Source organism: Sinohyriopsis cumingii, chromosome 12 (genome assembly GCF_028554795.1).
Source record: "Sinohyriopsis cumingii isolate HCF-2022 chromosome 12, ASM2855479v2, whole genome shotgun sequence".
NCBI lineage: Eukaryota > Metazoa > Mollusca > Bivalvia > Unionida > Unionidae > Sinohyriopsis > Sinohyriopsis cumingii.
The window spans coordinates 55299719-55322797 of record NC_142972.1 but is presented as its reverse complement, the minus strand read 5'-3'; the positions used below and the strand labels follow the sequence as shown (position 1 = coordinate 55322797).

The following is a 23079-nucleotide window of genomic DNA, read 5'->3' as shown; positions in this document are numbered from 1 at the left end:
TATATATATATATATATATATATATATATATATATATATATATATATATATATATATATATATATAACTACATGCGGTGAAAGAAGAGAGGAAAATAAATGAAATGTAAAGAAGCAAGTAAATCATTTGCTGCTGTGTTTCAGAACTCTCTGTGCTATTATCGATACCGACAATAACCGTGCTTTGAACATGGAACGTTTGATAGCCATAGGATCACAGGTATGCATGTGCTATAAATGTCAATGGGTTCGGTCGATTAGAAGACGACCAATATGGCAGCCCACATTATATAGCATTGTGATGTTTTCTACGTCAATTGTTCACCAAAACCCTCCTGTATATGAAAAATTAACGCTCGCTGCTTGTTGCTTAGTGTTCGTTCAACACGATTATTATAATGCAATAGCTCAATACTATGTCAAAGATATTGGGCGTAAAATGCAGTATCTGTGACACCTTTAGCTCATATAAAATACATTTCCCGCAAAACAGATTTCCTGTGAACATTTAAATGACAGTTGTTTAAGTTGATAATGTATACCTTTTCACTTATTACGTAATATATGTGATATTTGGCAATGCCACACCCACCCACCATGTCAAAACTCAGAAGACCTTTATATGTTTATAAATACTATACATATTTTTAATTTTATTATCGGGGCCCAGAGTGGCTGAGTGGTCCAAAACGCTCACCGTTACGGATCACTGCCAACTAACCTCTGTCTGCATGTGTTCGAGTCTCAGGCTCAGCCAATGTGTGTACTTGATAAAGATTGCCAGTAGCTTCCTGTGGGTCAGTGGTTCTTTGCAGGGTTTTCCCTGCTTCTACCTCAACCATTTATACTGGCCGCGATGTATAGCCTATCTTGTGCTGAATAATGGCGTTCAACCCTACAACAACTACAACAACATCATTTCATTATTACATTGTAGGAATGAGATTGATGAAGCATTCGAATCATGTCCGACACGAAGTTCAGTTCGATGTTATTAACTACTTACCAAATCTGGAACTAAACTGAATTAGTCTTCTGTTCATTGAAATGTTGTATGTAATAAATCGTTGGCAACTGTCTGCGTGCGGTTCAACATTGATCCCCTAATGGCAGAGGCACTCGTTTATATTGACAATAGCGTCTCCAGTTCTACCAATTAACGCAAAGTGACTAACTCGGAAGGGTCAAGATCTTACCATTCGACCCTTCCGAGCTAATTTCATGATAACCATGGGCGTGTTCATATAACTTGCAACGACTGTAAAGTATTAACCCCAGATCTGTCATTCATGTACGACTAAAGGTCATGACTGATCATTTAAAGACCACGATTACTCAAAGTTTATCTGTTGTTTCGTGACATGACATGACATGAAACAACATATAAACTTTGAGTAATCGCTGTCTTTAAATGATCAGTCATGTCCTTTAATCGTTGAAATTTTGGGAGGAAAATAACGATGTTCTAATGTGCAGTGGATAAGCTAGATTTGATTATCGATTAGTAGTTGTTTGTTCTTGTCCAGGGTATGCTGCTATCATCTGGACCAAATATACTACAGTTATCTACAACTAACTGTATCGTCTTCGTCTAGAGGGTAACCTAAGTATCTGGTCTTTATCTTCTCACTGTTGTTATCTCATTTGAAGTATGCAACCTTTGTGTCTTCATTTTATACATGTCTGCTTATTAGAGTTGTTCACTTGTCGATACCTAATTCTGTCCACATGCCAGCAGTTACAATACTGTTTGTTGACACCAGGTAATCTATTTCTTCCCTATTATGCGCAAGAGTTTCATAGGTATGACATTTCTCGGTGAGTTTGATTGGTATAGGCTCCAGTTACGTCTAGACAACACATACTTAAGAATTGTAAATTGTACTTTCCAAACCACCATGCGATTTACGATAAGTCTTTGCATGTATCCTGCTACACCAGGCAGCTCTAGACACAGCAGGATTTACGTCCGCAATGCGTCATTGGCCTACTTATAATCAGTCAACGGCACGAACGGGTTATTTTCCATCCATCGTATCAACTGACAACTGGTAATGAATCTCTCTCATCTTACCTCTACACTACATCCACATAATAGTGTGTGTGTGATTTGGATTTTTAACGTAGCTTTAACAATTTTTCAGTCATATCGCTACGATGTCTGCAGTGTGGAAGTTTATAGTAATCTCTAGCACTGGGGCATCATGCAGCAGACATCTATAATGATGTCCCACCCAGTCACATTATCCTGACACCAGGCAAACCATACCTAACACTAACCTCTTGATGCTAAGCGCCATGCGATACAGCTGTTAGTCCCATTTTTTAAGCATTTTGTATCACTCAGCCGGGGATTCCACATCATAGTGAGTATTTATTTATGATATAGCTGGTCATATATAGTATGTGCAATCGTTTCAATAACCAAACGCCCTACATTTGCTAAATCGATTTTAGCCTTTAAATGTTTGTTGTTGGATATTTCTCTTTTCTTTATTTCTCACTATAATGTGAACTGAAAGTCTTCCATGTATAAACAAATGACGTGTGTATTCAATCAGGTGATACAGCTGCTAGCCTATAAAATATAAAATAAATTAGAGTAGAAAGAAGGTTTGAAAGCGAGAAAATATAAACTTATATTGTTACGATAGACGTTGTGCATCCGAATCTTTATTTCTCGAAATTTCTAACTCGGCCTAAATGCATCTAATTGTTTTTTACTTTACAAAGGACGAAGAATTGAAGCCATTTTTCACACAACATGTATATTCGTATTAAATTCGTCCCCTTCTCTTTGAAAAGAAATTTCATGGAAAGTAACATTTGTTATGATTCGCCATATTTTGTTTCAATTTGATATACAGTTACGTGATGGGTTTCTCACTACCAAACGTGTTAAAGAACTTGTGCATGCGAATGGCTTGAGGTCCATTGTTTCCAGTATTAAAAAGGACGTCAAAAAATAGTCGCTGTGAATTGACTGGTTCTTAAGCGTGCAAATGTTACAGTACTTCTTCCCTAAAAACTTATTGTCCACGCATCATGAAACTAATTTCACACTTGCATGGGATTTTTTGTTTTGCTTATTTATTTATTTTTTATTTATTTTTTGGAGGGAGGTTAGATTTTTATGGTTTATAGATAAGCCTTTACAACTTAATATTAGACTTTTACGCCTTGCAATACAAAACACGACACAAACACTTTATGCAAACAATTGATCCTATCTCAAATCACTAAACAAAGAACTCAAGAGTTAATTATGTTAAGAAACTAATGGTCATCCATTTTACTAAACTGTTCCATTCTACTATAAAAGCCTTCTGGTATTGTAAATTATGACGTCTGCTCCTAGACATTGGCTAAATACTCTGCTTTAGAATTGTCTTCCCAACACCAATTGCCTATAATCAAGAAATAATCATTAAACTCTCGCGAATCTATAAACGGAGAGGAAAAGACAAAAGCTCTATTTTAATGTCATTGATTTTGTGTCACACACTGAGAGATAGATGTGTACCCGGTGACAGCTTGAAGTAAAACCTTTATTGATATTTGAAGTTAGCATGTGCGTGTTGTTGTGTTGGTTATTTTTTAAGTGACATCGGTGTTACGCTAGTTTTCATATGCTGTCGTGTAGTCATGATGGAAATATTTCATATAAAAATATCCAAAACGGTTGGTGGGTTCATTTTCTTTCTCGGAAGGTAAGAAAAATATCATCATTTTGCACTCTTAATTTTACAAAATCTATTATAATCAGTAATGCAAAACAAATATTTTAATACCAAGTATTAATATTTCATTATTTTGCGTCTATAACAATTTATGCCATTACTAGTTCTGAAATAAAATATCAGCCACTTGTATTCACTTTAGAATAGAACAGTTTACTACAGACTCTTAACATACAGACGGTCATTACATGCGGACAACTTTGCCATTACATTAAAATGCGAATGCGTCGGAACATCTTACATAGTTATGGGTAATACGTATAAGATAATAGACGAGTATTGAAACATATTGGACCCAAGACATTGTGACTGCGTTCTGCACTTCATTAACGAGGGTCCACTACTGTTTAATACGCATCCAATAACCTTTTTATTATACACTTAAAATGAGCGTATTAATCATTATGCTAAATTGTATGAAAACCACAACTGAGAATATATAATATTTCAACACTAAACGAATCTACGTCTGTTAAGGAGGATGGCATATCAGGTACCCAAAGAAATGCATCGTAATGTTGATATAAAAAGCGACGCAATATATCAATCTATGTTTTAGATACCATTATGAGAAGAGGGCCAGAAAAAAAAACATTCCTAGGTTACATTATTATTGGAATTGTTTCAATGCTGTTATCATGAAAACGGTAATAATGAACGTGCAGTGAGCGTCATGAGTGTTGTCATGGTAATATAGTCCATCATTCATAGATAGCACCTCCCAAAAAGGATATGTATTCATTTTCGAGTGACTTGTGTTTCCGTAAATTCAGAGTGAAGGATTAACGATTGCCATTCAAAGTGGATAAAAGTATAATGTTTACTTGAAGTGGAAGCTGTTCACCGATACACTGTATCAATGCTCTCTCTCTCTCTCTCTCTCTCTCTCTCTCTCTCATGCTAACAGCATCAGCTAGCAACCATTAGCCTTCCATTTTCAATATTATTATAAGTCATGATTATTTACAATATTTCCTTGCAATTTAAATAAATGGGTGCATTCAGAGTTTTATATTTAACCTGTGTGATAGATAGTTGTATTTGGATGAGGGATGAGTCTGTCGATTTGATAGTATTTGTGTCAGGTAGAAAGGGTTACAGTCACTGTAACAGAATTATAACGTTTCGCGGTCGATGTTCCATATTCCAATTACCATTTTTATTTAACCGTTTTACCGGGATTAATTTAAGAAGTGCGGGCACATTTTACCGTATAAAGAAGTGTGAATATTTTTACATCCCTATAACTACTGGATATTGCATGTAGCAAAAACGTAATATTAATGGTACTTTGTATGAAGTATGCGTGCAATGCAAACTCAAAAGCGCTAGCTTACATAATCGACCATATTTATTTTGTATATATACGTAGACACAAACAGAAAACTACGCATACACTATCATAGTCGGACAAGACATTACCCCATATGTGGATTTAGTGAACGGTACAGTTAATATTTACAATTGTTGATAGGTGTCAGATGAAGAATGTTATTAATCAGGAGGGTATTACGTATATGATGGATATGTCTAGACCATAATATATGGCCTAACCATATTAATAATGATGAACATTGTATATTGATTATTACAAATTATGACTGATACATGTTTCTTAGTTCAGTAACATTATTTCTCAGTAGGCTAAATGTACTTTGAGCATTGCAAAATACTTACGTAATAGATTCTATGTCAAAATGTCGACCTTGAATGTATAATAATTATATGTTAATATTTTACATGTAAGCAAATTATTCATGTTCCATGGCAGTGCACCAATTTTACAGATATAGTGGCAAACTAGTTTTACTTACTGACAAACACAAACATATATTAGCTGTCATAAATTCATAGTTCAGTTTAGACTATATGGTCAGTTCACTTTTAAATGAATAAGGTTAGGATCAAAGCGCTAAAAGTACTTTGAAGATGGACCTAATGTTTATTTTGTTCTGCCAGTAGATGGTAAGACACGAAAGAAAACGACTTTATATGCAGTGGAAGAACAGACAACAGATTGAATCCTGGCCTGGAGTTCATCTATCTGTATGAACAACATACTATATGATGTGCCTTGCTCAAAATGCATCACTGACCAGTGAGAATAACTATACTGCACTGGATAGTTCAACCAATCCAGGTGTCACACAACAGAAAGATAGCCATATAATGCATGAAGAGAAAACAGTAATTAAGATTCTTAGAACATTAAATGAAAATGCATATATACCCATAACTCACCAGTGCGTGCCTAAGGGGAGATAAACCCACTGTGAGTTACCAAATGTCAATAATCTTTACAATGCAAAATATAATGCATGAAAAATAAATAAGATTGTTAGTGTCGCAACTTAAAATGAATGAATACGCATGGTACAAATAGACGTCACAGGCGTTACCAGGTATATTCACGAAACGCACCAGTGTGACACAGGGTCGACAAACACAGTATGAGTTATTAAGTGTCATTACTCGAAACGCTACACATGTAGGATAGTTGGCTGTACTGAACTTTTTTCTTATTATGGGGCTAAAATACCTTGTTAGAGGTAAGTGTATGAAGACATTTAAAAAAAAACAGTTATCAACACTTTGAACATTTGATTAATGTAATCGATATCTTCTATTTAAGATAGAAATTTACCCAGGTGACATTCAGTCCTATATGCTCTCTCTCGTCGTCCTCCTTTGGTCTAGATTATATTTCTATATATTCATTACTTCCTTGTTGATACAGTGTCGGATACATGTTACTGCTTAAAAGAACGAAGGAGTTATATTGTCTATTGGCTGATGTTCCTCGGTCTTGGGTGGGGTTGGGCGGTGTATAACGATGAGATAGTAATTCCTAGTCTCCATAGTTTACGTAGTGGTTTCTATAGAAGATCATTTCTTTCCAGATGTTATCCATCGATTATTAGGTTTAGTTGGGCTTGCGGTGTGTGTGTGTTTGTACATGTACTACGCAATTTCTTAGTCTCAGTTCGGAGGGAGATAAAACACTACCAATAATATCTTTGTTCTTAAACACTACAGACTATATTGAATTAATGCGCGACATAGTTGGTCTCTTCAAACAGCAGAAAGAACCACAACGTTTATCGAGAAAAGTTGTTTCGTTTCCTGAAATATTAACCAAATAGTACCATGAGAATTATCAAAGATCATGCCGAACATCTGCTGGCACCTTTCTTCCTGTCCCTCTCAGATTGTACACTCCCTTGTGAGTGCTATACAGGTCAGGTTAGTACAGTTTGTCATAAAGAGAAGATTACAGAGAGTGGAAACTATCGTCCTTAAACTGTGTCATCTACAATAGCATCAGGAAACTATATTAAAGAATATAATATAACCTACTCTGAATTGATTATAATTGCTTTACAAGTGAGTGAAGCTCTGTTTCGATTTACTTAAATGTTGAGCAGACGACGGCAACAGACGTCAAGTATGACTGATTTGTAAGGTTCTTCAAGATGATTTCAATAGGTTATATGCTTAGTCAAATTGACTACTCATGTTGTGTCATGTGGGCATATGTCAACGTATTCATCTGCAGTACAACAGCCGTTACTAGCAGCAAACTGATACAAGTGGTTTTAAATAAAATAAAGTATATTTCGATATTTTTTTTAAATAAAAAAGAGAAGAAATTTTCTTAGGAATGCAGAAAAAATAAAATCGGATACATTCCTTTTAATGTTGATTCATCATTACCGAGATTTATTAAGAAAACGACGCTAGCTCTATGTGCAGGTATGGAGATCTTACTTTAATAAGCATATGAATTATTTGACCAAACATTCAAAGTGTGAGCCAATATATTATGTCGGGTATTAGAAAACAGACTGTACACTGACAAAGATTCTTGAGCGCCACGTTCTCAGTTTGAGCTATTTAATAAACCACTAGGATATCACCTTCGTACGTTAGTAGTAGGTTGTATGTGTAATTAAAATATGTGTGCTGTGTAAATTTTAGCGCTCATTTATTTCACGTTGAAGTTTGTTAATCCTTTATTGCATTTCAAGCCGAATATAATCGTCATTGTTGCAAACTGGTTTAAGGACTGGCGATTTTTACGAACGAGATCACATAAGCTCCGCCCAGCTCAAGCTGCATTACTCTTTACATACAAAATGTTTTGATTGCAAATCTAACTACTTGAATTGGGACATCAACGAGTATACTCTTTGAACCCATTAGAAACCATCCAGAAAGTCTAATACGTAATATATGTACAATAATTTGATTTATGTAGCTTTCTCTCTCCAAATCACCCAGACACATATATACTAGCTATACGCTAACCTTTTAATTTGTATCCAGACCACCAACCTTGATACTGCATCGGGTTCGAGAAACAAAGCAGCAAATAAGAATCAATTCATATCATTATTACATTTTTATTAGTATTCGATATAAATTTCTAACGAGGATAGAATAATCCGTGACAATGTATTTTTTTTTAATTAATTTGACATAAAAGGAATACAGTAGAACCACAACTTTTGGGATTTTTCCAAATAAAATGCTAAAGTGTTTCGGATACTTATCAGCATTATGCTGACATATTGGCAAGAACCAAATGAAGCTCAAGCTCTTCGGAGGACAAAGCAGCAAATTCTAGAATTTACAAAACGTAATATAAAGGCTGTACAGAATGAATTAAGAAGTTGCGGGATTGCAGACACAAGTATTCTTGGGTCTGCCTCCAGAGAGCTGCTTAAGTAAAGTTCCCTGCCACACATGCGCCGAACGTAGCCAAAAATGGGCGTATCAAACGCGTGACTAGACTAATCCATAGTACTAGACAAGGTGCTATAACGTAGGACATTGCTAAGTCTAAATATGAGAGAGGAACGTTATCCCAAGACAAAGTTCAATCTTCACTTGCACTACATATCATTTATAATATGTATTTGATTGACGTAAAGCAAAACGGAAGAAAGTTATTTGACCACAGTTGACAAACAAAAGATTAAGAGAGAGGGATAAAGAGTGTCGACTAACGAATATCTATGCCAATAGGTGTCATCTGTTCCAATAACATACGGACACGGGGAAAGTCTGCTCATAATATTAAAATTGTTTTTCCATTGAAAGAAATAATACTTTAAAGTAAATATGTAAATTCTAAATTATTAAAGATTACAGTAATTAAGTCGTTAAACATACAAAGAAAAAAGTTTACAGGTCTTTTATAATGTTCCGCTTTCTCTATAAAATGTTTTAAAATATTGCAACAGAAAAATGTAGCTGGATTTTCTTTTAAACATCATAATCTATATTGTGGCACATATCATCACATGACAAATATCAACAACAATGTTGCAATACCTTTGAAATAGATTTGCATAGAACACCGTCAGAAAATTGCGAAATACCTCGTGGATTATAATAATTTAAATTATTTAATCTAGCTATATTATATCTCTTCATCTTTCTCTGTATTTTCATCTTTGACTCAGCCCCCCAGACATATACACCTGTCAATCTGTGTGACATAGCTATTCATGTAAAACCTGTACCATTAGAACTGTGTTAAGTGTGGTGGACATTCTGCATATAACATACAAATCTGAATCATGTGCTTGTAATGTGTTGTTCACGATTGATTCATTCGGGTAAAAGGTCGATTTCGCTTGAAACTTAAATTTAATGATATTTTGCAACACTTCAACATTTCAACATCACGTGTTATCTCTTTATATAGTAATTTGTAAAACAATACTAGCTGGAATGGCCTGCTTTTGACAAAGTAACTAGACACGTGAACACTGAATATGGTCGTCCCACCACAATACTTTAAACTGGACATAAGATAAAACGTACATAATGTGTGACGGGCAGACGAATAGGTGCAACACTATATGGCATGCAACAGTTCTTGTAAATATATTCTGATATAACTGCTAGCATGTATGGGCTATATCCATCTAATAAATGTACACTTTCAAGATTATTATTTCAATCTTTTGAAGCTTATCAATTTAATTCACCAGCTATATTGAACAAGAAAATTTTGAATATTAATATTTACTTAAAATGTCATTCACCCGAAGAATGGTACCGTGTTTCAGTTACATAATTATCCTTTAACTTACATGAATTAAAATTAAAATAAAGGTGAACAAAGTATTCGAAGTTACGGACGCGCATATCTTTACATAGCAAGTTATAAATATTTATAAGCACTGCTTCAATAAGTAGAAATTAGAAACATAATAATATGTAATATAAATTATTCAAGGGAGTCATTGAAACGGCAATAATTACACGGAGACATGTAAGTTTTTAAAACTTAAATAAAACGCCGCGAAGGTTGAAAGATTTATTTCCCCTTGCTGTTTTTGTCCGTGATCCCACTATATCATTGTTAAATACAAACCATCATACGACCTTTCACGGGTTAGATAAATATTCTCAATAAAATCATGTAGTAGCAGGGACCGAAAGAAAGATACTGGGATGTAAAGCCAACACACACCCATACACAAACAAACAAACACACACACACACACACACACACAGAGTGAAATACCAGTAGTTAAATAGGAAGCAGAGCTAGCCACTTTAAAGCACTATACACGAAGTGTTCAAGGCAAGTTGAATATCTAAATATATCAAAAACTGTCTGGATGTCAACTATTTCAAACTGCATCAAGCTGTTTAATACACAATGCCTCTCATAATTATCACAATGAGAAAGGAAATGCGTTTGCACTCTGCGGATATATTTTGACATCAGCTCCCATTTACATGTCACGATAAACGAATAGTATTCTTATGTTTGGATTTATTACATTATCCAAAAATATGAACCTTCTTGACCTCAATTGCGTACTCTATTTTTTAAGAATTTTTATATTAGGTAGGTGGATGCCCCATCAAAATGATGCACAAAAACTGCCCTTGCAACCTTTGGGGCTGATTTATCCGCCTTAGAATTGTCGTCAGCGAACTCCATGTTTGGCATCCTGATATAAACGAAGTTATTTTGTAACAATTGCTTCCGACAATTTTATTTATTTATGCATTTTTATTTTATTCAGAAATTCTGGGGAAGAACAATTTTGCTCATTCAGCAAGAGCCAACGACAGGACTAGTTTCCAAATGCGAGGAGATCCAAGGATGCGTTAAACGGGGAATAAAAGTATCAGCTCATACAACTACAAAAAGTTTTGTGTCCTGAGTTTGAATCCTTCTTGAGATATAAAAAGTGTTTGTCAACATTCTAATTCACAATGGAGAGCTTAATCGACTGCAACATTGTAATATTACATTTGAAAGAGGTCAAGAAGAATTATCGGATGGACATTTGTAGAGGAAATTTTGAAATGATTCAAAATGGCGCTATCATCATTGATAAACTGTTTAAAACAATTTACTACTTCCCGGAGTCATTTTCTAACCATAAAGTTCAGGCACATATGACAAAAAACAGTTACATGATATTTCCGTCAGTTCATAAATGTCTTTGCAGCTTGAATCAACAGAGCCGGAAAGTTGTCTTAGTCGACAATAAGCGTGCTTATGCCACAGACAAAACGGATAGTTTGGCTCAAATCTTGCAAGACCTTTCGAATAATTACGGAACAATTTTTGAGTTTGAATACGACGGAGTTAAAAAATGTTTGAAAGAAAAGATCAGATCAATGAATGGAGTGAAAGATATCATCAGCGTAAAGCATAAACGAAAGAAAATAAACGTTCTGATACCTCAGAGGAAGATGGAAGCAGAATTAAAAAGTAGAAACTACTGTCCAGATTTAGAAATAATGTTTGCGACATCAAGTCATCCCATCTTTCGTACCAATAATAGAAATCCGGCCTCCCTCATGGACGTTGTGAACAGCAATATAGATCCTCATTCTTTAACTGCAGAACAGTCATCATTAGGAGAAATTGTGGCCGATTGTGCAGGACAAGACTCTATAGATGTGCATCCAATTATTCGGCCACAGCCAATCCACCAAACACGCACTAGAAATTATGCTGTGCACAATGCTACAGTGAGTAACAACAATCCGACTCATATAGGACGATTAGAAGAAGCATCCAACTCGGGTTCAATTCCTTCCTCTGTTCATGATGCACAAGAACAGAACGGAAATCGGCAACGGTCGCCGAAACATCCAAGATACAGTACTTACGATGCAAGAATAGCATCATATGCTACCTTCAGAGAGTTTCGCAACCTTAATACTGAAGAGATGGCCAGGACAGGATTATTTTATACAGGTGGGTGTAACATTTATTATAATATTAGTTGACTATATTACCTCTGATCTTTCATCCGGTCATATTTTTAGTATTATCAAATATTTTAAATATTCCTCTTATATTGGAGACTACAATTTAAAATTATGTGATCGGAACAATTTTAGAATTTCATTTCCATGCAATGTTTGATATGTTTCCGTTATTATTATTATTAATTTTAGTATTAGTATTCTTAATAGTAGTAGTAGCGGTACGAAAATATAATGAAGGATAATTTTACCCATTTTTCTCCTGTATCCGTCGTATTTAGAATGTACTTTAAAACATTAAAAAAAAAGAAAGTACAGGACAATTTCGCATGGTAAAAGACCAATGTTTTCTGCAGGCAAAGCGGATGAAGTACAGTGTTTTCAGTGCGGTATTGAGCACAAAAATTGGAGACCTGATAAAGACCCCTTATTAGAGCACATCACAGAATCGCCGGATTGTCAATTTCTTGAGACGCTTCTTGGTGTGGACACCCTGAATCAATACAAAGTAAGCATCTCATTTTGCCGTAAATTTGGACACCATTGTTTTTTATTGGAGAGACGAGCGGGAAAGATTTATATATATATATATATATATATAAATGGTTTCTCTGTTCAAGCTCGTTCAGAATCTACGATTATGTACTCATTTTGTTCTGACTGTATGTTTTTATACTCAGTAGCAGAAAGAAGTAACACCAACACGTTTTGTAAACCCTAGCAAAAAGTTATTTAATAATTATAGGTTACTGCATTTGTATGTGAAAATATGAAAGCGTTTCGTCTTAGTAATACTGCACGACGTTGAAAGTGCAACATTAGCCTGGAAAAAAGACTTCATATCTTGCCATACAAAATCAGTAACCTTTTTATTATACACTCATATTGGTTTTCTACCTAAGGCTTAATAATAAAAAGAATACACTGCAAAATACAAAGTAAATGAATCTATTCTGTATTAAAATATTAATGCGCAAAAGTAGATTCCTCAACAATTAGTAATAAGATTAATACATAGCACCGCCCAGCGACCTTTGAACTTCGTCGCGCACTCGGGAATAGTTTTTAAAAAAAATCTCGTTTGGTCTACTTAAAATTGAAATTAAGAGTCATATTGTGAATGAATGCTCATGGAAACAACGTTTGGAGTAGGTCTGGAATGAATGGAGTTTAATTTTTTTTTTTTGATCGCTCTCAATTCTGATCTTCTGCTTGAGATAGACTTGATTTATTAGCTGAGTCACTTATGTCCGATGCACATGTAATCTGAGCTGTGGATGGACCTGCGTTTAACCTTCAGTTTCTGTTCTGCCATTGAATGTTTGGAATCATAATATGGAGAAGAAAAAAAATTCTTTTAATATATGTTGTCAACAAATCTGCTATGGAATATCATATTCATTTCGTTTTGAGTTCAGTAAGGAGACTGTGATTTCGGTTGGAAATCTAATCGAAATTACAGTAACATTACGTAGTGTATATCAATGTTTGAAATGAATGTCATGGGTAATGTCATTTGGATTTACAGAACTAACTAAGAAATCGTATGTTGAGGAAATTCAGGAAAGCATAAAGTGTAAGAATATTGTGTACCATTCTTATTACAAGCTAAAGAAAACATGTGTTTACACCCTGTCATTTTGCTTGCTCGCTGATGGAGGGAATCCAGCTATAACCTGTATGGCTGCTATCGCAAGTCTAACATCTTATCAAAATAGTTAAACGGGGAAGACTGCAACGCAGCTGTTGTGTGGCAGTCCATTTAGCCAGCGTAAATTATACTTCTTCGTAGTCTTTGTTTATTAGCTCTGAGGCTCGTTGTTTCCTAGTAAAACGTTCAGTTACATCTTTTCTCAATTTAGCGTTTTGACTGCCTTGTAAAAAGGTATGTCTCTGACTGATGTGAGCAGCCCTTGGCCTCAGTATGCTTTTATATGCTTTGTTATAGACCTTAGAAAGCAGATGCCATAGTCCGATCCATTTCATGTGCGAAGAGCTACGACTATTTCTCCTAAATAACTGTTCAAATGATCTGAATGGTAGGTTCGTTCGCTTGTTGACTCAGTGCACTCGTCCACATTGTTAACTATATCATCTCTACTTTATAAATGGACGAAAAAGCTTGTTTTGTTCATTCACAAACAAATCTAATCAACCAAACGCTAAAGCATATGCTAGATGAGTCTACATGGTTTTGTTACAAAGTAGTTCCCAATATATGATACTATTTTTAGATACACGTGTCATGCAGGATGAAGCAGTGTAGTATGGAAAAATACTGTACTCTTCTGACAATGTAAACTTAACGGAGAAACAAATGAGCATATAATAATCCCAAAATATTGTTTAATCCGAACCGTCATATGATCATTTCGCAAATTAAATTTAAACACAACATTAAATACTTATTCAAACTGAATATAAAACAATAATAGTAATAAAAATAAGAATAATAATTGTTTGCATCTCTCCTTATATATATCTTCACGACTTCTACACCGCAATTCTTCCCCATATGACAAATTTCACAATACGTGACGCAGTATTCAATAGTACCAATAGTAAACTACTACACCTATAGTCCACATCATTATCGAGGCTGTAAACAACTTATTTACCGCATCACTATCGTAAAATAGAATTTGCTATCATGGTCAAAAATTACCAATGTAATATGTTGTTCATAAATGATTATTACAATATATAATCATGGTTAAAAGTTAAACACATATGCATGACAAATTGTACAAAGCTACAGAGGACGATTACACAATCTGACATGAACAAAAACAATAAAAATAATTGCTTTATAGAATCTACATGACGTTTTGATTTATTGACTATGCGATCAGAGCAAATGAATCTAATGTGTAGCTTACAAAATTGTTTCAGCAATGAAAAGTCTCCATCATTTGTAAACTTGTCAACAACATTCCGATTAAAATTGCATTCTGGATTTAGTATTTTTGGTGAAATCACGATCAATTTAAAATCGTAAAAGTTTGTTATAAAGAAATGCAACAAAGTTATATTGTGACTAATTAACAAATACAATATATCAAAAAAAATAATAAACATTGGTTGCATTTGATTTATTTTAGCGGAAAATTAGTAACGGACACCATGGTTTAAAAAAGCGAATTAAAGACAGGAATGTTGGGGAGGGATAACTTCGAAATTTCTTGCTATCTATCCAGGAGAAATTGCCCATCTGAAGTCGTTATGAATGTTTACAGCGGGTGAATCCAAGAGGTTTTTCAAATTTTTAAATGTCTGTGTTTCTATTTTAATTCATTGGCGGTCAAATTTAGTCTTGCGTCATTGAAAGCGTGGCTGTCAGAAGAAAAATTTCCGTCAGTGTGTTTCTTTCCTTTCTGTTTGCTTGTTTGTTTTCCGTTTAGTTTGATAGTGCGATATGTGTACATTCTTTCTGTTTTCTGATTCGCCGACATATTGGGTGCTTTATGTCCTGCATGCTAAAAGGTAGATAGCATTTTTCGTATTGCTTTTATGGTATGGCTCTGAATGTTTCACTATTAACATATTACTCTGCTGTAATCATTTTAGGTGGCTGGCAAGTGTTTATAATAATACGAAATACTTGTTGGCTGTGTAGATCGAACGTGACGATAAACGGTGTTTGTTCCATATTTCCTATTAAATTTATTCTAAAAGGTCATCACATCATCTTTGACTCTGTATCGCTTCCGCTGTTAGATCCTTATTGACAATCCCGCTTTGTCAGGTGCTGGGTTAGCCCATCAAAAGCTATATCATCAGAGCATATTCTCCAGACTCCAAGTGATTGAGGGTGTGTGATGTTTTGGGTCATGTGCCTTGGGTGGCTGCTAGATAGAAGAAGATGCAGATTTTTGTTTGTCGGTTTGGATTAAATGTCTTGTTGACGCGATTTTTGTTATTTTGTCCAAAATATGTGATCGATGTTTGAAATTTCTGCAGTGAATTTTTTCGACTGATGGAAATTATGAATTCGTCAAGCTCTTTGTGCCCATGTTCCCAATTCATTATTTCCACATATCAGTGGATATTATCCATTACCTTCGGTGATAGCGTATTCTAGTGATGGGTCATGGTTAATTCCTTTCAAGGTACAATCTGACATCCAACAGCTTTCTGCTTGCTTCACTGATATAGTCTTCAAGGTCCATAGGAACAACTACAGAACCATTAGCCCATGGTCTGATTGTCATATCAGCTGAAGCTTTTAATGATCTCAGTCTTTTCTCTTCCTCTTTGATTAAGTTGGATTTTTTCTTGCTCGACATGGGAGACTTTAGATTTAACTTTTCATGAATGAAATGAAGAGAGTAAAGTTAACACAGGAATTTTTCAGAGGGAACGAATCATTTTTTTTTCTCCATACTGTCGCTGCTTACTTTTGGCTGTCTTCCTCCTTGATTTGACCTCTTTTGGAAAGTGGCTTTATAACACACATTCTGCGCCTGAAGTCTTTGTGACATTCAGTTGCTTGCTTTTGTGGTAAATTTAGGAGAGGGAACAAATGACGTTTTGCTACAAAGGGTGACTTAGAAAGATTTACGGTTGTATTAGGATTATGAAAATGATTTCTCTCTCTTTTTAGTAGTTTTCGTAACATTGTATTGGAGGTTTAGCGGAATAGTATGTATAACAGGGTCGTGGATGAGCCACTGGTAAACTGGAATGTACGTAACTTTCCATTCCTTAGCTTAGTCGACAGTCTTCTTGTATATTTTAATTTGCCGTGTCATTCATTGATCTCAGTTGTTTTTTATTAGAAGGAGATGATAGTTTATTTGTCAAGATTACAGTGTTATCAGTTTCTACAAAGTATCGATTATTATATTCATCTAAATATAATTCAGTAAGTACGTTTGACAGATTACAGCATAATTAACTTATGAGTTTTAAGTACACATTACATTATCATCACATAAACTATTTCTTAAATAAATTACATGCATCAAATGTTAAGTATTTTGCTCATTAATTTCTTCATAGAGCTGAATAATTTGATGAGATATCCTAATAGACTCTGTTAAAAAAAAAGTTTTTTGAGCATATGAATATATTTTCAATACAACATCAGCTATGTTCTTTAAATTTTCAAAGTCATATTTTTCAGGCTCAAATCAGATCAAGTGAGATGATATCAGGAAGGGAGCATTTCTCAAGTTCATCCACCAATGGTATGTGGCATTTCATAGATATACGTGTAAAATTAAATGGATCTACAATTAGAATTTCAAACACACCATAAACTGTAAATTCCGACACAAAATCTTATGTTCATATTTCATTAATCGGTTGGCTCTAACCGCATCGATCTCAATTGAGATGTATAGTTCAACATAAAATGTATCGAGATACTACTAATATATTCAACATTCGTCAGGCCATCCATTTGCTCACATGTTTACTTAATCTCTTACTTACCCACACAAGTGTACTATATACGTAAATACGTACCTGTTTGCATATATGAATCTGTGGACTAATTTATGTAAGCATACAGTATATACATTGTATACTTGTTAATAGCCTCATATGTTTTATAGAATAATCATTGTGTGCCAGTTAGTAGGATTATAATATTTTACCGGTGTAGGCTGGTGTGCCTTTAAAGAAGGCAATATTAGCTAGCAAAAAGAAAATGGTCTGGTACTTCGCTGGGAGAAATGGACGTTTCGTTAATTTGTTACTTGTTTTTGTGCTTATTTTCCTTTCTTGGGTTTGGAAAACTGTTTGGTTGGAGAGGTAATATGAAAGTGGGCAAATATTTCTCAAAATTTATTAAGAAATTTCATTGAACCAAACCGACTCCTGCATAATTCTAAAATATTATTTTATTTAATATTGCTCGCATACTAAACTGCCTGAAGATATATTCAAGAAAATAATAGTGAAGACCTATTACTGGCCTAGCAATATTTGAACTCATTCATTAGCCGTTTAATGAGAAAAATTATCGTCATTGATACAGAAAGAAAATAGATATATTCAAGTACAGGAAATTCAAAGTTTGTTATTTTAAATATCCTCCTTTGGCGTTAATGGACCTTGGTATTAAAATATTAAACGTTCTGCAGTAACGGATGCTTTATAAAACGAGTGTTGTTTATTATGTCAGTAGAGGAGTGTATCGCTTTAAATGCAAATCATGTAGAGCTGGATATTTTTCTATCAGCAGAATAAGGACTTTCCTGATGTTTCAAATGAATGTGATTCTGTGAGAATATAGTCAAAAAATTCGAGCACTTGCATTTTAGGAAATATAATTCTTTTATCCAATTCACGATTTCCTAATAATAAAATCAAATACGTTTTGCAATCGTTGATCAATAATTTTATCTTGTATTGAAAAGTTATACAATTCTGTAGAATAGGGAAACTCTTTGCATCTTAATCAACATAACACTGTGCAGTCAATAGAAAGCAAGTGGATGTGTGGGCAAACCATTTTTTGCGATTCCCGAATTTGGCATTTTTATAACGAGGTGTACAAATTTAATGGTTAGAACTCATCACAAAGAAAACAGACACATCTGAAAGATTTTTCACTGTATTTTAACTGATAGTAATTTTGGAGAGGTTATTCGGGTTTTCATTTTCACCTTAAAGATCTTAAATTTAGATTTATAAATTGTGCTTAAATATTCAACCGTTCCCATATCTTACTAAGAGAGAATTAATCTTCAGTAAATGTATTTCCAGGGGGAGCCACTGGTGGCAGCTCTGTCCCAGTCTTTACAGCTGGTGACCACATCAGAAGTCCACAATATCAGGCTTACACTGTGCGCCTATCTACCTTCACAAAATGGCCGCTGTCTATGAAACAAAGACCTGAACAAGTTGCTCAGGCAGGGTTTTATTACACTTGTAAGTCATGTTTCTGTAATTATTCATGTAGCTTCGCACTTTCAACGAGCTTCTAATTAATCTGTCCTACAAACTGATTGGAATAGATTTGCAAAATTTGAATTAATACGATGCGTGAACAAATTTTAACTGGACCAAGCAAGAAAAGTATCTGTGTTATTGCCAACTAATATATGTGTCTTCAAACAGTACTAATAGACATCCATTTGTACAACATGAACATAATACTTGAAATTAGTAGTCCATGATAACACAGATGTACTAAAAGATGTTGTTTTTATTTTATACAATACAAAAACTATTTTTGGCGACAAAACCCCACTTTTTGCATAATATTGTTTGTGCGTTACGTTGTATTTTGCAGATCAACCCTTCCAATATTAACCTATATCAACTAATTTGTTCCGTAGCAGCACTAAGGGGGCGCTCACCAATTAATATGTACTTTAGAGAGAGTGACGTATGTAAGGTGAAGTAGTTTGTATTTAATGCATGCACAATGGAGAGAATGTTGGCATGCCTGTATGCTACAGTAATGTAATGTGGATGATATTTCTTTGGATATTGTACTTTTGGAAATTTTACATGATTTAAGAACACTGCTAACTAAAATGACTGCTCCCTTGTGTTAAAAAATCAGTCTGAATTAGTCTAAAGTACACTATACAAAGCAGTTATTAAAATAAGGAAAATGAATTTTGCCAGACTAGACAATACCAGCTTCTGAAAGTGCAATGAATGGATTACCAAATATATAAAATGAAAAAAAAATGTTATTGGCTCTTTTTTATACAATTTACCTCTGAAGTTCAGGAAGTGAAAATGACCAAGTAGAGCTAGCACATTTTTGAAAGGTGCACATTTGAAGTAAGGCCAAGCTGTATACTCTATAACCCATGGTACACCCATCAATCATACATCAAAATAAAGGGAATTAAAGGTTCGTTTAATTATACCTAAGATATACATGGTCTTTTTTAAATAGCCAGTATAACCAGTAAGGAAAGCCGGAGAAATTCTTTTTCTTTAAAATCCTAATCCTATGGAAAATGCGAAACTGTATAGCGCCACCTAATAAGGACTCACCTGATGGTAATGTTACGTGTTTATGCTCGAATAAACAGTAACACAGAAAGAGTGAAAACACCCAGCTTTTTTAAATTTAGCAAATACTTTATTTTCCTGAAAAATTATGTAAAAATGTAAAAAGGAGAACTTACGGTTTCAAGAATCAAATCGAAAAAATAATGTAAGAATTATCCACGAATTAAATTACAAACGTTCTAGTAATAAATGTTCTATTAATTTCAAATTCGAATCCTGATGTACAATCAACGATGGATGACGATGACTTATGCTATAGTCAGTAATGTGTTTATCTACAGTTCCTTGTAGAAATACAAATAATGACACTCCTGTATTGGAAATCCAAATTAAACTTGTAAACAATGTCTTTCCAAATCTATGTAAGTACTCTTCAAGTATTTCCGAAGAATAAAGAATTAATCCTTTTGAAATCCAACTCTTCTGAAGAAAATTATAACTTAAAATCTGGCTACAACAAATTAACTTGACATCAGTGTAAAAAGCCCTAAAACGGAGAAATCTCTCTCAAAACAAAGATTATATCGCATCATAAGACACAGTTTCGAAATTAACCCCAGTTGCGAAATGAGAGGGGGGTTACATGATAATGTTTATATCACATACACATAATATGACCATGATTAGACCATTGATTTTATTCCCAGGATAAAAATAAAAAGTGTTTACTTCTTAACCCAGGTAGTCCCATTATGACCTTGACAACAACCAATCATTTCAAAATAAAATAGAACTTTGTTTACTAATTCTGAATACAGGTCAGAATTTAGATAAACATCTGTTGTTTATAAACTAACAGTCAATGTCAAACAATTTTCTGAGAAAGTATCATCTCTATTGAATAAATTTACATTACAATAGCATGTAAGAAAAATAAATATTTAAAACTGACAAACGAACAATTAAATTAATATAGATAGATAGATAGATAGAGAGAGAGAGAGAGAGAGAGATAGATAGATAGATAGATAGATAGATAGATAGATAGATAGATAGATAGATAGATAGATAGATAGATAGATAGATAGATAGATAGATTAAATCAGATATACGTAACAGTAAAATGTCCATGGACCTATAGATACAATGACAATACACATTTTATATTCTCAGGTCTCGACGATATTGTCAGATGTTTTGCTTGTGATGGAGGTCTCAAGAACTGGGATCCAGATGATGAGCCCTGGATCGAACACGCTCGCTGGTTTCCGCAATGCCCTTTCGTGCAGAAAGTCAAAGGTCATGATTTTATAGACCTTGTGAGAAGAATGGCAGACCAGTCCGACGAGGTATGCTTTCAGTTAAACGTTCGCCTAACACGGTGTAAAATAACAATTTTCAACCTTTAACTTTTGCACTTTCAACACGTAAGTATTTACGTATAGCTATTTTTCGTATTCAACAGTTCCATGTGAAATTCGTCAATGATGCATAATGTAGCGGAGCATTCAAGTCTTTGCATAATCTTTCATCATTTACTAGTGATTTGTAAATAAATAAACTGAGTGCTTCTTATAAAACCCTCCCAAGAAACTGAATACTCAGTCCGTTGGACACTTGTTTTCTTTTAAATCAGCAAACATTTATACCATTTAGAAAGATTCCTAAAGAAATTCCTGGCATATATTAATAGACGTGAATAATGGGTACACGACTCTTGCTAAGACTGTTAAATTGTACCTAGAAATATGTAGGTATTCTAGTTAAATAATCATGATCGAGATGGAGTTCAAAATTTTCAAATAATTTCAGATGTACACGTATTTCCTTCTTGCTGCTACAATTTTGTTTTAGTGCACACCTTACTGATCGCTCTCACCTGTTACGTATTCTTCACTTGTACAATAATTATCTTGAATGCAACTGATATCCTTCCATGCAAATAAATCAACTATGGATCAGTTTGTTCTATAGTCTTACATTTCCACGTGAAAAGAAAATATTTGTCTATGTTGTTTAATACATGTTTCAATGCACTCTGAAATAGCATGTCACAAAACTCTCTAATTGTCCCACAATGGACCATCACATATACGTTTTACTACCCAGTGGTAAATTATTGATTTTTTCTTCCTCTCTCTTCTGACGACACGATTACGTGAAACTGTTTGTCCATTGGAAAGGTTAATGCATACAAGTCTTATTTAAAATTCGGTAGGATTTCGTTAAATTAATTCTACAAGATTCTATTTATTGTATGATATTATTGTTCATGCGAAATAAGGTGCATAAGCAAATATCGGACTGGTTTCGTTTTTTTGTGAATTTTTGGAAGTCTTGGAAGTTGTTTACGTGAAGAAGAAAAAAAATCAGTCAGAACTGAACTTATTCCAGTAAATAAAGTTACATTACAATAGCAAATAATGGAATTTAAAAAATTAAAACTAACAAACAAACAATTAAATTAAATCAAATATAAAATAAATAAAAGATACATATCACTCGATGTATTTTGGATGAATGTTCCGCATCGTAAAAGATGTTACATATGCTGTCTGAGGCTTGACATGTTTGGAGACAATTTATAACTATCAAATATAACAATGTATATTGTGGCATCGTAAAGATTATACCATATCTAAGTACTCATTCACTACATAAATTTTACGAATCGTATATGTATAATTGATCCAAACGGGATACTATCTTTGTGTGTATGAGGGTGTGTTTTAGTTATGTGCTTGGTTTGGGTGACATTATATGATGCCTGCAACACATACTTGAGATTTTCTGTTTTCAAATGGTTTCCCTCAATAGACTGTTGCAGCGACTTGTGTTCCTTTATTAAATGCCGATTTCTCTTCATGATTATATAACTGAGCCACTGCATTTCAGCTGCGTCGTCTGCGAGGCAACTTTATAATCGTGTAATAAAACATTTTAAGATAGAGACAAGAAACCTTATATGAGTAAAGAATTTATACTAGTCCTTTTTAGTGGAACCTATCATAAGTCTTAAATTTTAAGCTAGTCTAGTTTGCTAAACTAGACACAAAACAAATGAAGTATCATCAGTTCAACTAGTTGGGTTTGATTGCAGATATGTGTTCAGCTTGATAACAAACTGAACGTCTAAAACGTGCATACCATTTGGAGTTTATCTG

General features: G+C 34.0%; 1 protein-coding gene across 6 annotated transcripts in view; it reads left to right on the top strand.

Annotated features, from left to right (window-relative positions):
• The window catches only part of LOC149786492 (death-associated inhibitor of apoptosis 2-like), a 51199-nt gene that overhangs the window by 17385 nt on the left and 10735 nt on the right, over nucleotides 1-23079 (top strand). For 3 of the 6 annotated variants that reach the window (XM_089976956.1, XM_089976958.1, XM_089976961.1), the window contains exons 2-6: nucleotides 10792-11981; nucleotides 12349-12500; nucleotides 17118-17181; nucleotides 18707-18871; nucleotides 21089-21264. In XM_089976956.1, coding sequence (XP_089833082.1) covers nucleotides 10985-11981; nucleotides 12349-12500; nucleotides 17118-17181; nucleotides 18707-18871; nucleotides 21089-21264 — 1554 coding nt within the window. In that variant the 5' untranslated portion in view covers nucleotides 10792-10984. Of the gene's footprint in view, nucleotides 1-1767; nucleotides 2051-2126; nucleotides 2366-6198; nucleotides 6289-10791; nucleotides 11982-12348; nucleotides 12501-17117; nucleotides 17182-18706; nucleotides 18872-21088; nucleotides 21265-23079 lie in introns of those variants that run through there. The other 3 variants (XM_089976957.1, XM_089976960.1, XM_089976959.1) reach the window with 3 other exon arrangements.